At 52.8% G+C, this 15,263-nt stretch overlaps 1 protein-coding gene across 19 annotated transcripts in view; it reads right to left on the bottom strand.

Moving 5' to 3' along the window:
- ARNTL (aryl hydrocarbon receptor nuclear translocator like) overlaps positions 1-15,263 on the bottom strand; it is a 169,629-nt gene that overhangs the window by 28,393 nt on the left and 125,973 nt on the right. For 8 of the 19 annotated variants that reach the window (XM_045038973.1, XM_023239582.2, XM_023239584.2 and 5 more), the window contains 4 exons: positions 5,889-6,017; positions 2,877-2,998; positions 2,057-2,209; positions 1,478-1,498 (listed from right to left, as the gene is read on the bottom strand). In XM_045038973.1, coding sequence (XP_044894908.1) covers positions 1,478-1,498; positions 2,057-2,196 — 161 coding nt within the window. In that variant the 5' untranslated portion in view covers positions 2,197-2,209; positions 2,877-2,998; positions 5,889-6,017. Of the gene's footprint in view, positions 1-444; positions 587-1,189; positions 1,279-1,477; positions 1,499-2,056; positions 2,210-2,876; positions 2,999-5,888; positions 6,018-6,405; positions 7,181-9,359; positions 9,379-15,263 lie in introns of those variants that run through there. The other 11 variants (XM_023239586.2, XM_023239588.2, XM_023239587.2 and 8 more) reach the window with 6 other exon arrangements.

Raw genomic sequence — 15,263 nt, 5'->3', positions numbered from 1 at the left:
AGCTAGGTGTCGTCTCCGAAGAGTTTGCACGTTAACATCTTTTACAACATATTTTGAACATCGGGAATACACAGCATTATGGAAAGTCTTAATCAGAGTATCCAAATAACTATACTACCTCATTCCCCTCATCGTTCTGGATAAATGGAGTTCATTCATTTGCAAAACATACCAAGCCTCAAATATACGTGTGCATACATATATATTTGGGGGTGGTGGTGAGGTCAAGAGGGGGAAACCAAAGTACCCACAAAGAAGCACTGAGCAGAGCCCTCAGGTAGCTTTTCAAAGGCACTGCTACCCAATGTTCTGGTTCTCAGCAAGGTGGGGAACCCCAGGTCCGAGGAGCTGGGATATAGGGCAGGAGTGGGGCTGAGGGTCCTGGGTCACCAGCAGGGATCTACCTCCCTTTCAGAGACTCCAGAGATCCAAGTTTCAGGGCACCTTGTGGTTCGGTAGAAAACAGATGGAAATCCTCCAAGGAAGGAGTTCCAAATCCTCCTGGGGTGAGCTCACACCCTTCTCCAGCCCCTAAGTTTACCAGGAGGGCACTGACGAACACCTGAGCTTCTCTTTTTCTTGTATCCTATTAAGAACAGAGGGATGTGGCCCTTCAAACAATGTAGTCTCAAGGGCAAAAACAACTTTCCCAGGGGCACTGAATCACACTGTGGGCATTCTAGAACAGTGGTCCAACCAGGAGCCCTTGATTTCCTCATGGGCAGGGAGTTTCTGTAGCTAGTCCTAAAGCTCAGAAGCAATCATTCAGGCCACGGATCAAAACGAAACCCCCCCTCCCTTTTTGTCTAGACTCATGTGTGGTCATGGAGGCCCAGATGATCATCCCAGGTGAAGAGAGCTCCGCCTGACCGATCAGACTTTAGCACATTCCAATTACAGGGAAGGGGATCGTGGGTGCCTAATGGGGTCTCCATGAATCATCGAAGATTTGCAAACAGGGTGCATGAGGGAAACCTGGAGGTCTCGGGTGGGGACAAGGTTGGAAACCACAGGTTGAGAGAGCAGAAGTCTTAGAAGGCACCAGTGACTATCAGCACTTGCCTAAGACAAGTGGTCCCTGGAGAGCGTCTCCTGGCCTCCCTGCTGGGAGTGACTACACCCTCTCCGTACTCACACCCACTCTCCATCCCCTGGGCGGTTGCTTGCTCAATCATCTGGGGTCACTTACATATTAATCATAGCACCTCCTAGTGGGCATCTGACCTTCAGCCACTGTGCTCCCCAAATTCGACCTGTGAACTTCAGCAGAAAGGACATCTGCTGTAGGGGAGACACCTCCTTGGAGATTTTCCCTCATTAAACAAAAGAAAACCTCTTAAGCGGACATTTGGATGAGATTCCACGCAGTTGCCTCAACAAAACAAAACGTGCCTTTCAGTGTTCTACGCAGCACCCTACTGCCTGGGGGTTTGTACAGATAGAGAAGAGTCGACTGGAAGTGTGCAAATTTACTTACTCAAAAGAAAAGTCATCAAGTCTAAAAAGAAACAAAAATACTATTTAATATAACAGGTACATACTAATTTAAATAATGTTTCAGGACAGTATCCGTGTTCCTACAGTGTTTTGGGAGAGGACCTGTACTTATTCCTTCTACAAACACAATGAAGCGGCTGAGGTCTTCCTCCGAGAGAGGCCCTCCGGCAAAGTTCTCTTGGAAATCACCGAGATTACATCCATAGGCTTAGCCAGCTTGCTCAAAGGAGCCAAGGCTGACCAAGGAAGGGGTAAAAGACCTAACTCGGCTTTAAGGTTCTTCCTTTTCCCTTGACGTGGAACAGTGTGGGGACAGGAGGGGGTTCGTAAGTGCCTCAGCAGTGCTGGAGGCCGCCTCCTGCTGACAATCCACGGGGAAGAGAAAGAAAGAAAAAAAAAAAAAAAGCCACTCGTGCGGCCACCTAGACTTGGCTCTTTCATTTCCATCCCTTTGCACCAAGAGGACCCCTTCTTCCGGGAGGAATGGTAGATGGCCCCTCGATGTTCCGGGAACGGACACCAGGTTTGGCCAGAGGAACATGAACCCTGAAGGGCTTACTGGTAGTCGGTGGAGCTGCCTTTCCGCTTGCGGTTGCAATCCGTGCCGCCGGGGCCCAGGGGGCTGGAGAGGAGGTCGGTGGCGCCCGGGGACATGAAGTCACTGATTGTTGAAGAAATGTCCATTCTCTGGTCGGCCATTGGAGGTCGGGACCTAGCACAAGGAGGCACAAAGGCGCGTTTGTTGCCACGTGCTCTTCTCACGCGGTGGCGGGCCAGGGTGGTCTGGTGGAGGGCCGGGTACTTGTGTATTGCACTAACACCGCTGCCACCCAGCCAGCTGGAACAGGGACGTGGCAGAAAGGAAACAGTGTCGTTCAGACTTCACGAGTTATGGCCGAGCATTTAGGTTCACCTGCTCACTGTTCTGGTGAGGACACAGAGCCCAGAGAAACCGGGTGGCTTCTCCCGTGCTACGGCAGAACCCAACACGCTAGGAGTTGTCGCCCAGCGCTCCTACCTCGGAGGGGACCTGCTATTCCCTGACGGTTCGATTTTCTTCCAATCCATAAAGCAAACAGGATTCCCTAGTTATCTTTGTGTTTTTGTTACAACTTTTGAAAAAGTGAGGGGAAAGCAGAAAATATCCTTTCTCAGACTTGAAGTCTCTCTCGGGAGCCAGGAAAATATGGTCCCTCCCTCTCACCGGGCCAGGCAAAAATCTGTCCCGTCTTTCCCGGCTGTCCGTGGTACCCCACATCCCCTGCAAGGAAAAGCTGCATGAGGACACAGAGACCTTGTAGAAAACTTTGCAAAACGCCTTGAGAAGTCACATTTCAAAAGCGTGGAGTCAGCCGGCCCGAAGAGAGGCTGACAAGTACCTTGCGAGGGACTCCAAGTCCAAGCCGAGTTGAGAGGGCCGCGCACTGCCCGCGGACGGGCCGAGCTCCACACCACGTGACCCGGGCGCTCACTCCCTCTCCCCGGGCTCAAGTTGCTTCATCTGCAAAGCAAGAGGGGAGACTGTGAGGCCGTTTCCAAGACGACGACGGTCACGGCCACAGATTAGTGCACCAGGGTTAGGAGTGGGCCAGCTTTTCACGTGCGGGGCCGCTGCTGGAGGGAACATCTTTGTGCTCTATCCCCAGGCAGCTGAGCTATGATCTCTTAGGACAAATGTCTAAAAGCATGACAGAAGGGACCGCACATAGTATGTCGGGGTACATTCTGGAACACCGTGCTTCAGCAGAGCTCCAGTAATTTATATCCCCAACCAGAGTGCCTGTCAATCTGAAGAAAGAGAACAAATCCCCATTGGTTTTTACTTGCATTTTTAAACGATTACGGATGGTGTCCCTATGTTTACAGGCATTTCTCTGGTTTCCTTTGTGCCCACTCATGTCCTGCTTTGCTACCGTATTTTCTTCAGTACGGACGGGCCTCCTAACTCATGTTCACCTGGACACCTGAACCTGCTGGAAGGAAAGCACACCATGAACGACCTCTCACCACTGACGCCAGGGCTGCCGGTGGCCCTGGAATCCCCTGCTCCGCTCCTGGGAACATCACACCTGCTCTTTTGTCCCCATCCGTACTCTCAGCTGATACTTTCCGCTCTACTTCACTGAGAAAAGTGAGCACATCTACGGCCCACCTACAAGCTGCTGTTTAGGACCCTCTGCCCCCGAGGGGTGGGGCCTCCATCCTCTCTCACTACTGAAGACCAGCACTCCCGAAGTCTCCCTCTGCCTCCGACCCTGCACCATCCACTTTCCCCCCTCTACTGGATCACTCTCCTTTGGATAAAAAACACAACAACTCTTCTCTTGAGGAAAAAAACGCTTTGTTGAACTCTATGCCCTTCTAGTCCCTACCTCATTTCTCCGTTTCCAATTCCTTTCCTTTTACTTGCTGTAAGCCAACTCAAATTGGGCTTTTGTACCCATCATTCCAATAAGACAGCCCCCCTTAGGTTCCCCAGTGACCTCCTCGTTGCTAAATCCAGTGGCTGGTCCTACATTCCCTCCCTAAGTGCCCCATCCCAACACCTGCTGGAGCTGATCTGGCCCTCCTCATTGGCTCTCGGCTTTCGGGAGGCCACCTTCTTATTGTCCCCTTCCGCTTCACTGGGGCACCTGTCCCCTGATGGGGTCTTTTGTTGGTCCCTCCTCCTCTCTCACCCCTACATTGGGGTCCTGCGAATGTCACCACACTTCCTGTGTTTATACCCACTCCCTAAGAGGTCTGTGTACTTTCATTGCTTTAAATATGATCCACGCAAGGAGAACTCCCAAAAATATACCTCCAAGCCTGGACATCTCCTCAATTCCAAAGTTATGACTGTTTCCCGGATGTCTCCCTTTGAATAGACAACAGAGACCTCAAACTCAAGTATCCAAACCAAACCCCTGGTCCTCCCCAGGCCAGGCCCCCTCGTGATGCTCACATCAATGGTACTTCCATCCTTCTCAATGCTCAGGCCCCAAACCTAGAAATCATCCCAACTCCTTGCTTCCTTTCACAGCCTGCACCAGATCCATTAGAAAATCCCATTAGCTAACCTTTTTTAAAAAATCCAAATCCAACCACTTTTCCCCCATTCTCTTTTCTATTTCTGCTCAAATGTCACTTTGGCAGCGAAGCTTCCCTGAATGTCCACAGCAGCACCAATCCCCTCTAACTGCCCCACCCTGCTTCATCTTTACCCACAATCCTTATCAATAATCTATTTACTAGCTTCCTTTCCATTAGACTAGAAGCGTCAGAAGGCAATGATTTGGTTTAGTTCACAGCTTACACCCTAGTAGCCTAGAACACTCTCTAGCATAAAACTCAATAAATAGGGGCACCTGGGTGGCTCAGTCGGTTAAGCGTTCGACTTCAGCTCAGGTCATGATCTCATGGTTGGTGGGTTCGAGCCCTGAGTCGGGCTCCGTGCTGACAGCTCGGAGCCTGGAGCCTGCTTCCGATTCTGTGTCTCCCTCTATCTCTCTCTGTCCCACCCCCAATTGAGCTCTCTTTCTCTCTCTCTCAAAAATAAACAAAATTAAAAAAAAAAAATTAAAAAAAAACTCAATAGATGTTGAATGAATAAGTTTGTATGTTAGGAATATTCATTCTTGCATGTCATAGATGTCATAAATATCAGCCCCCTTTTGGCCTTCTAACTTTGCTTACAGTATTTGTAGGCACAGTTAAAAGTGACATTAAAAAAAAAAAAAAAAAGCCTTTTCTCAGCCCCAAAATACAAATGCTCTCTTTACTGATATTTTTGTAACTTTATTTAGCTCTTTATCCATTTGGAAATTATTTTTGATACACTACTTACGGTTGGAAACTTATTTCCGTCCAATGGATAGATAACTGTGCCAACACCATTTACCAGACCTTCTGTTACCCGTCATTTGAAAGGCCACCTTTATTGGTTTATTGTCCTATTCCGTTCCTTTGACCTAGTTACTTCCAGTCCAGTCCTATGCTATTGTGGCTTTATAATACATTTTAATATTGGGTAGAACAAAATCTTCTCCCTCTTACTACTTTGGATCTTCAGAATTCCCCGGTTATTCCAATGTATTCCTTGAGAAGCAGGTTATAATCGTTTAATCAGATCAACGGTGGCTGCCATGATAATCCTCATTATTACTGACAGTAGGAGGAGACCAAGGAGGAGTAGAGTCCTACCCTCGGGGTCTCAGCGACCTTCTGGGCTGCGGGTCAGTTGCGGGGTGCCACGTCTAGCCCCCACTGTCTCTTTGTGAACAGCCAGATGACAGCCTGAGGTGGACTATTCCAAGTTCCAGGGCTCCTGGGAGAAAGCACCCTTCCTAAAAAGAACTCCCATGGGAACTGCCAATGACAGCAGGTGGGGGGTTGAGGTGGTGATTTATTACCTGAAGGTAGAGTTCTTAAAGCTCAGATCCGCTGCGGGAGAAGCAAGGGGCCACGGGGCTTATCGGTCACCTCAAAGCGATTTTCATGTTTTGCAGTTTCCTTTCCGGCAGTCAGCTTCTTCTGGAAACCTACAGTGGGGCCCACAAGAAAAGAACACCCAGCCAGGTCGCTTGGGGGAAAATAAACCGAACGATCTCCTGTTGGCTAAGGGACACGGGGGAGCTAGCGCCCGACTCCTGGTCAGAGGCTCACAATCCCAGCCTCCAGCTGCCTATTAAACCCAACTGCGGACACATGAAGGAAGCTGGCAGGCGAGATTTTTCTACGAAAAACAATGCTTTTCAAGTGATTAAACATGGATTCCCGGATGTGCCTTTAAGAGAAAGAAGATTAGCTGTACTTTTCGTTTCTCCTACTGGCTCTGTGTCAGGCACTGTTCTCACCGCGTCACGTGGATTAACTTATTTACACCCCAAAACAACCATGAGGTAGACGCTACTATTTTCTTCACTGTACCGATGAGAAGGCTGAGGCAGAGAGAGACGCGAAGACACTAGCCCAGGTCACACAGCCGCGGGGCCCCATCGCCGCTGAGGACAGCCTCCGCTCTCTCCCAGGTGAAGAGCCGTCCGAGCGCAGACAAGGAACAACAGAAAACAGGCCTTCAGGAAACACTAAGCCAAAGCACGTGCGCACAGGGCCATATCTGAGACTGCTAGAGGCAAGGTAAGAGGTTTACAGGAAATGCCCGGGAAGTTCATGTACAGAGTCTGGGCACCTAGAGCTAAGGGGAAAGGCAATTCGGAGAAGGTGCTTGTGTTATCAAATGGCCTGCTGCCCTGCCCTTCTATGGCAGGAGACGGGTCTCCTCTCCGGCCTGTGGTCCCCGCGTCTAGAAGGAACTGGCTCTAAAGGAAGAGGGCCACACCTGCCCTCCCATTCCCTTTCTTGAGACGGGAACGTCAGGTCTTGAGTGGGCCTTTCCTGACCTTTCTGAAGCAAAAATTCTGGGGTTTCAGTCTGCTGGCTACTTCTTGCAGCCTTTGAATACCTTGGTCTTGAACGTCCAGAAATAGGGCTGCTTTTGTCCTCTTGACTTAAGCTTCTGTGCGGTCTGATTCAGACACCCTCACTGACCCGGGTAGCCAGTCTGGACACGTGCAAACAAGCAGGACAGGATTTTGGGGTTCTAGTCCCTAAGCTTCAGCTGAACAGCCCATGGACACCAAGTCCCCAGGGCAGTGCTGCCCAAGCACTTACCCTCCAAGAGTGTCTTCACCACGCGTGACTCGGATGGCGGCACCAGGGCTCGTCCGGAGCCCCCCCCCCACCTTTGCAAGGACCCCTCTCACAGTTACCTGTTGTCTCTTGGACCTCCTTCCCTGGGCTCGGTCTGATTCCCCACATGGGTCCCACGCTCTCCTCCAGCCCCCAGATGAGGACCCACCCTGGGCGGCCCCTCCTTCCCTCACCCCGCTTGCCCTCTGACAGATGGGCCACTGCCTCCCTCCATGCCGTTCTCCTCCCCAGCCTGGGCCCTCCATACTGTGGTCACAGGTAGGATCCCCCCCTTATTTAAAACACTTCAGTAGCTCCTCCCCTGCTCTGCCCCAAGCCTTCCAGAAACTCCCTACCAGGAAACATCAAACCTCCACAACAGGTTGGTTGGTTGGTTGGTTGGTTGGTTGGTTGGTAGGTTGGTTGGTTGGTTGGTTGGTTGGTTGGTTGCTTGCTTGCTTGCTTGCTTGCATTTCCTGCCCCGCCCAGCCCTCCCCGTCTGATGCCTAAAGCTCTAGGCACTTAAGTTCTCAAGAGCACGTGACCTCCACTGGCCCACGCTGCTTTGCCCTTTACTAATTGGTCACCTGGTGAACGGCTCTCCTTTCAAGTGCCTTCAGGTTGAAGACATTTCTGGCTCCCCCGAGAGGCCTTCTGGCTCTGCCCATGCTGCTCTGACCCTTCTCTTCACACCTGTGGCCCCTCCACTCTCTGCCCCGCCTCCGTGATCTCACTATTAGGGAGTCCCCTGGGTACCGCACCTCCCTCTCTTTCCCTCACTTCTCCGAAACTTAAGATGAAGGCTCTCCGTCCCAAAGCCCATATGAAATTTCTCATCTGGATCAGTTGTTCCAATACTCAAATTTCCTTTATAGAAATAACGAACGCTCCCACAAACGCTGGCACCATATTTTGCAAAACAAAAATCAGAAAGGCCTTTCCTGCATGCTTGGACAAAGTAAGGAAGCTTGAAGCAGCTGTGACAAGTATTTTTGGACAGCTGTCTTCTCTCCAAGAAGGTGTTCTCAGATGTAAGACAACGAATGAAACAACAAAAGAAAACCCCTCTTTCTGTGCTGATTTCTTCTGACGGAGAACTGAGCCCCGGGAGGGAGCTCCAAGAGACAACAGGTAACTGTGAGAGGGGTCCTTGCTAAGGGGGGGGGGGCTCCGGGCCAGCCCTGGTGCTGCCATGGAAGTCACACATGGCAGAGACACTCTTGGGGGAGCCTGGCCTGGAATCGGGGACCCCATGTGTGTCCACTTCTGAGCTGGAGACTTCCAAGGAAGTCTGGAGACTCCCAAGGAGGGGGAGGCTCACCGGATGTCAGAGGAAGCAAGGCACAAAGAGACTTGTGCAGTGTGCTTGGAGAGAGCTTGATGGTACCCTCAGTAACCCCTCAAAGCCCTCGTCCTCCTTGGAGCTCAGGAAGAAGACTCTCAGGGGCTCCATACAAAGGAGCACGGGGCTGGAAGGGGAGTCCCAGCCCCGGCTAGCCCCTGCAGAGCACCTCGGCAGCTGAGACGGGTGAGGGTGTCAACCACTATTAGGCACCAAAAGCAGACACAGCTGCTCCTCCGAGCAGAGCAGGGTGAGCCGAAAGCCGGAGAAACCCACACGGGTCATCGACGAGAGGATGAGAAACCCACCCATGTCATCTACAGGAGGAGGACCGCATTGAAGACCACCGATCGCAGACCAGGCGTCTCTCTCTGCTTTCCCTCCTCCTTGACCCAGGACCCCAACGTGCTACAAGAAGGGGAGGCGGCGTGTAGCTTGCATTATGGTCCCAACTGTTAGCCTCCCCTCCCTGCGAGGACAGTGTGCAGGACGCCCCAGTGTGGGCCCTGCCACGTGGTTCTCCTTGATGGATGAATGCCAGCGGAAGGGACGGCCTCAACTTTCTAAAAGAATCTTTACCACGTGTTCCTTTGTGCCGAGAGCGGGAATTTCCCGGAGCGAGGCTCCTCCTTTCGCGGAGGTCCCGGACGGATTGAGGCACGAGGAAGAAATAAAGCTTTGCTACTGGGAGCCACTGAGAGGCTGAGGCTGGGTGTCACTAGGGAGACCAACTCTTCTGTTTGCCTCAGACCTTCCCACTTTAGCACCGCAAGTCCTGCCTCCCAGAAAACCCGTGTCCCCCACAAACCAGGACAGTCGGTCACCTAGTTCCTACCGCTGCATCGCTCACCCATCCGAAGCAGACCGACACAGGCAGGACGAAGGAAGCACAGACGGGATCCTGGAGCCACTGACGGATCCCCTGATCTGGGAGGACGGAAGGGACAGGGATGTTCACACTGGACTAGTTTCATCTTCACAATAACCCATCCGTTAATTGTGGTCATTATCCCCATTTTCCAGGTGAGGATGGAGGAGGCAAAGCTAACTTGCTTAAGATAACGCAGCTCGCAGGTGGGGACGGAAGCCCAAGTGTGTCCGCCTCCATGCTGGGTCTTCTGACTACCACGCCACTGCCAGTCCCGTCTCCAAAACCACCCCCAGCCCCAATCCAAGCATTCCTGGAGCAGGCATGAGGGGAAGTAAGAACAGGCAATCCTAGTTCAAGACAGCTACAGAACCTGAACCAATAGGTTTGTCTCTGGGCTTCCTGGCAGCCAGGGCAGAGAAGGAAACGTCCAGCCCTCACACTGGCTGGGAAGTGTATCCTCCGGACAGACCAGTCAGGGAGGTTTATGGGACCTGAGCAATGCCGGGCCTAAGGGCTCTGGGGCAACAAGCTTTGTGAAAGAAGAGAGTGCTTCCCCCTTTTAAAATGGGACCTCAGTGAACACCTGCCCCGGCCTGCCCCTACCCTCAGGCGTGACAGCTGATGGTGCTCTGTTAAGCCACGTTGTGAAGCCCCAGTGTGTCGCTAGGGTGGCAGTGTTTGATGGCGTGGCTTAATAAGAGGTTGTGGCTTAGGAAAATATGGACGCTAGCGAATCGGCATCCTCGATTACCCTACTAGCTGTATGCTTACTGATTTGCTTCCTCAAGACCCCAAGCCTTCCAGTAAGGGCCCCTGCATGGCCATCTCTGTATCCCAAAACCTTCAGGGGCCTGCCCTGGGCATAGAGGTGTTCCAGAAGTACTTTCCCTCCCTGCCTACTCCCCCCGCCCCCCCCCCACCAACCCCAGAGGGCCATGGCAGGTGGCCCTTGGTCCCATCCTCCACGTTCTCCACGATGTGGTGCTGGGGCCTGGCTCCAAGTTTACTGAGGGAATGGATGAGGAGCTGCTCTAGTCCGTTCAGGTGGTGGTGGTCTCTGAGCAGAGGCAAGAGGCTGGAGGGGCTCTGTCTCCTCTGCAAGTCCCTGGGCCCTCCACGGTCCCTATGACAGCCTGTGGGGAGTTCAGTTGCCTTGCTTTGCAACAGATGCATTTAGAGAATGTTCGCCCAGTGAGGCCGGGTGCTTTGAGCCTAAGGTAACAGGTGTTTGCATCGGGGTCATTCAGCGAGGATTTGTCTAGCCCCTAGGGCACCGGGGACACAGGGAGGAATCAGCAGTCCTAATGTTCAAGATTCCCTCAATCGAGTTGGAGAGACAGGATCTAAATAAAGACATGACCGCATGCTCGCTGCAAGGGGCGGAGCCAGGCTTACACTTGCACAAACAGCACAAGTCCGGGATGTGCCTCTGCCGTGGTAAGTGGCAGAGATCTGCGGAGCCGTTATGACAAACTTCCAGCAGGTGGCAGTCAAGTGTCTTGAGGAAGGAGGGCCTTTCTTCCCTAGCTGTGAGGCAAACGTAAGGGACAGGAGCAGAATGGAGGAGGAAAGACTTAGCTTAGGGGCTGGTGTGTGTGTGTGTGTGTGTGTGTGTGGTGTCGGTGAGGGGAGGAGAAGGAACCAGGGTGGCGGTGAGACTTGAATTAGGGGCTGCAGATGCTTGCCTGGTGGACCAGGCTGTTGGAAGTCTGTTCTGAGCTGGGGAAAAAGCACTGACCGTGGCTGTCAGGGGCCAGGGGATCCCTGTCTGTGGCACCTGTGGACAATCCTGCTGGTAGCTCTAGATGCTTGGGAATCCCGGAATCAAGCACAAATCAAGGAGGCTGCGTTTGGAAGCACAGGGCTTGGAGGGCCAGTTGAGAGGGTCTCACGGGGGCAGGATTTGAAAGTCCTGGGGAATTCTGTGAATGAACACAAGGCTGGTTCTTGTGGAAGAAGTCTTCAACACGATCAATGGAACAGAACCTACAACATCCCAGTCTCCAGGGGCTACTAAGGGCCCTTAGCGGGATTCAGAGATCTCATGAAGAGTCACGAGACAGAGCACGCACCTCGCCCAGCACAAGTGCTCAGTAAATGTTTGCTGAATGAATGATAAAAGAGATGCCTTCTTAGACCTTCGCCAAGTCTATTACCGAAGTCTAGGAAGAAGAACCTTTCTTCTTCTTTTTTTTACTGTATAGAATAAGAGAGCCTGGCCCTAAAGACTCAGAGGGAAGAACACTATTTCCACCAGAAAACTTACTGCCTGAAGTTGAAGAAAGTTCTGGAAAACTTCCACATCTTGTTCTAAAGGAAACCAAAGGATGCAGTGCTGTTATTTCGTGGTAGAATCAAGACACTGGTGTGAGGGAGAGCAGACGGGGAGGCCTGGGAGGTGCTCTGAGTTCCAGGTCAGGGCTGTGGGTGGAGGCAGGCTGGCCCAGCCAGCAGGGGTGGACCCAAGGAGGGTTGAGACTCTGAGGAGAAAAGGGATATGCCTTCTCTGAGGATGTGGGCAAGGTGAGAGAAAAGGGGAAGAATACTGAGCAGGTGTTTCTCCAGAGCCGGTGGATCAGGCATGTGACGTCCCTGGCACTTTCACAAGCAGGGGCTGGGGAAGAGCTGAGACTCTCCCCCTGGCAAGGGGCAGGTGGGGCATGGACAAAAGGGCGAGATCATGGGCACATGAGGAGGGAGGGCAGGGCAGCGGTCGGTGCAGGGCCTCTGGAGCCAGACGGCTGGGTTCAAATCCCAGCTCTGCCACCTACGAGGTGTGCGTCCTGGGCCAGTTCCGTGACCTCTGGGAGCTGTACTTTCTCCCCCGTAAAATGAGACTGAATGAGCTCAGTATCGGAAAAGCACTTAGAACGCTCATCAGGTTAACTGTGCTTATTGAAATGGAGGGCCTCACGCTGCTGAGGAAAGGAGGGGTAGGAGGCTGTGGAAAGGTAAGCTGTGATGTCAAAGAAATCAAACTCAGACGGGACACTCTGGAATGAAGGAGCTCAGAAATGATAACAGCAGACTGTGTGTGCCTGCCAGTGGACATAAAGAACTTAACAGGAGGCTCTGGGGACCACGAGGGAGTCAGTGAGGGGCGCTGGGGAATGAGTGGAGGAACCTGGGCATGGGGTGGGGGCCGGAGGAGAGGCCAGTATTTTGCAGCAGGGAGGACTCATGACAACTGGAAAGCTGAGTGGTATTTCGGGAATCCAACCCCTTCATTTTACTTCAATGAAACCAACATACAGGGAAAGAGCTCCTCCTACAGAGAGCTGGGAACAGGATCATGAGAAACTTAAGTCAATGGCTGATAGTAACAGAACTGCCCGGGAAGGTGAGGTGGAGAAAGCAGAGACAGTGATTTCCCTACAGAGACAGGCACCACAGTGGACAGCTGGCTGCCCAGGGCTGGGGGACTCCCAGCTGAGGGGTGTTGGGGGACAGGAAGTAGATGTCCCTGTTATGGCTCACCTACCATAGGTTTTGGCTGACAGGTAAGGAGGCCTCAGATGGTTACCAGGCGCCCAAGGCCCTCAAGCAATCCCCTCAACGCACCCTACTGAGCACCCATATCCACCAGGTAATTTGTACGGTGAGAAGAGTCAGGGACTTGAGTAAGTTTCCACCACAAACTGCATGCGGCAGTCAAATTTCAATCGAGGACAATGTCATAATCATGAAGACACTGTTAGCGTGCGGGTCCACAGTCACTCATTCGTTCATCTTTCAGCAAATATTTGCTGAGGGCATCCACGTGCCAGGCACCGTTCTCCACAGCGGGACTGCGGGCGAAGACACAAACATCCTTGTCCTCACCTGGTACGCATTCTGGGGAGGAGGGCAAGCAGAGACGAGTAAGTCAGTGATGCTGGCAGGTGGGGAGCGCTGGGGCGAGAACTCAGAGTCGGGGCGGGAGGAGCTCTGGAGACGTGGCAGCGGGGAGGTGAGGAGGTGAGGCGGGGAGGGAGGAGCACTCCAGGCTGGGAGGAGCCTGCACAAAGGCAGAGAGGGAGCCGAGGCTGTCAGGGGACCAGCCCTGGAGCAGGGTGGGCACAGACCACGTGGTGCCTGGCGGGCCCCCGTGAGGGCTTTGGTTTTGCCTCTGAGTGAAGTGGGGGGGGATGATGGGCCCCCACTTGGGGTTAAGCCTGGCTGCGGGGTTGAGAAGAGATGGTGGGGAGGGGGGACCTGTGTGTGCAGGTGCACGCGGCGGTAGCGGGACTGTGTGGGTGGGTGCACCTGCTTGTGCGTGAGTGAGCGTGCCTGTGCCTGCGTGTGTGCGCACGGGTGAGCGTGATGCATGTGCGTGTGTGGGAGTGAGTGTGCACAGGCATGCATGAGTGCGTTGGGGAGGCCCGCGAGGAGAGGGCTACGATGGTCTGGGGAAGGTGACACAGCTCGGTCCCGGCCCAAGAGTGCGGGCAGTGAGGAGGGCATGACAGGGCTCGGGGCTGTGTGGCCAGGTGAGGCGATGAGTTGCGGTCACTTCCTGGTATACTTTGGAGGAACAGCTGACCGGACTTTCTGATTTTTTTCTGGCATGAGGGGTGACAGCCACTCTGTGAACGGCACAAAGGCCCCCAGGTATGGGGGTGACTGGGGGTGAAAGTCCCAACGTGAGCTCTACTTGCCAGGCTGCATGCCCTGTGTGATGGCTGGAGGAAGAGGGATCTTCCAGAGGCCAGCAGCCATTGGTCGGGGAACTGTTAAGTGAGAGGCACGACGAGACATCGAAGTTGCAGGACGGAGTGCACAGCTGCGCACTGCACTCCTGCTGCCCCTCCCCTCCCATCTGGAGCGGAGACTGCCTCCTGGCTACTGAGCATCACCCCTGCTGGGGACGGTGCTGACTCAGATGTGGCTCAGTTGGTGGGCATAACAACCTTTTGGGAAAGGCATCATCATCAACATAGTGTAGAAGATGGCAATGAGGCTCAGAGAGGTACAGCCACTTGTCTGAGATCACACAGCCAGCCAGGGGAACGGACACCCAACCCCGATGTGCCCCACTGGAGAGCTGGGCCCCACATGGTTTGTGTCTTCAGTGACTCAGCAGAGAAAAGCGAAAGTAGGAGATGTAGGGCAGGGCCAGCTGAAGCCCATCCCACCTCCTTCCTATGGGGCAAGGATGTCAGAACACAAGTAAGGACGTGCCCCGACCAGGGTACTGGGGGGATGGCCGGTGTGTGTCTAACAGATGGTCCTCTCCGTTTTCACTCGCCACAACTGGAAACCTTTCTGAAATGTTCTTGTCCACCTGCCCGTCCCGTGAGCACAACTTGAGGAAGACGTTTTGATCTTGGGATGGATCTCAAGGCCTTCCCCCAGTGCCCCAGCTCCCAGATGTTGCCGTGAGTGTTCCGGACCCCAGAAACATCCCTGCAAGTTCCTCTTTTAGCTAAAACGGAATCTGCTTGTTTGCTTTCATTCCTACGCAAGGAATAAAGCCATTATTTCAGTGATTTTGGTTTCCTTTTTCCAAGCTTTGGTGACAGCAAGTGACCGTCACATGCTCAAGGGTCTGGAAAAACATGAGTTCGTAAGGTGCTTTTCCTGGGAAAATATTCAGTGCAGGGACCACAACAAAAATAACAATGCAAAAACTGTGGCAGCAGAGACCACATGCTGGGCTTTTATGTTGTGCCAGTCAGTGTTGTTTCACTGAGTTTCCAAAGAAGTAACTAATTCTCAGAGACGTGAAGTAAATTGCCTGAAATTCTTAGCTCGTGAACAAGAAAGTCATGATTCAAACTCAGGTCAGTTTGACTCCAAAGCTCTGTGACAGGTGAAGGACTCTCATCCTTTCTTAATTAGACAAAACAAAAATAAAACCTCCTATAAATAGACAAAAAGGCAAATACCTCCCTGGGAAACTAA

This window comes from Felis catus, chromosome D1, assembly GCF_018350175.1.
Source record: "Felis catus isolate Fca126 chromosome D1, F.catus_Fca126_mat1.0, whole genome shotgun sequence".
NCBI lineage: Eukaryota > Metazoa > Chordata > Mammalia > Carnivora > Felidae > Felis > Felis catus.
This window is presented reverse-complemented; position numbering and strand designations above follow the sequence as displayed.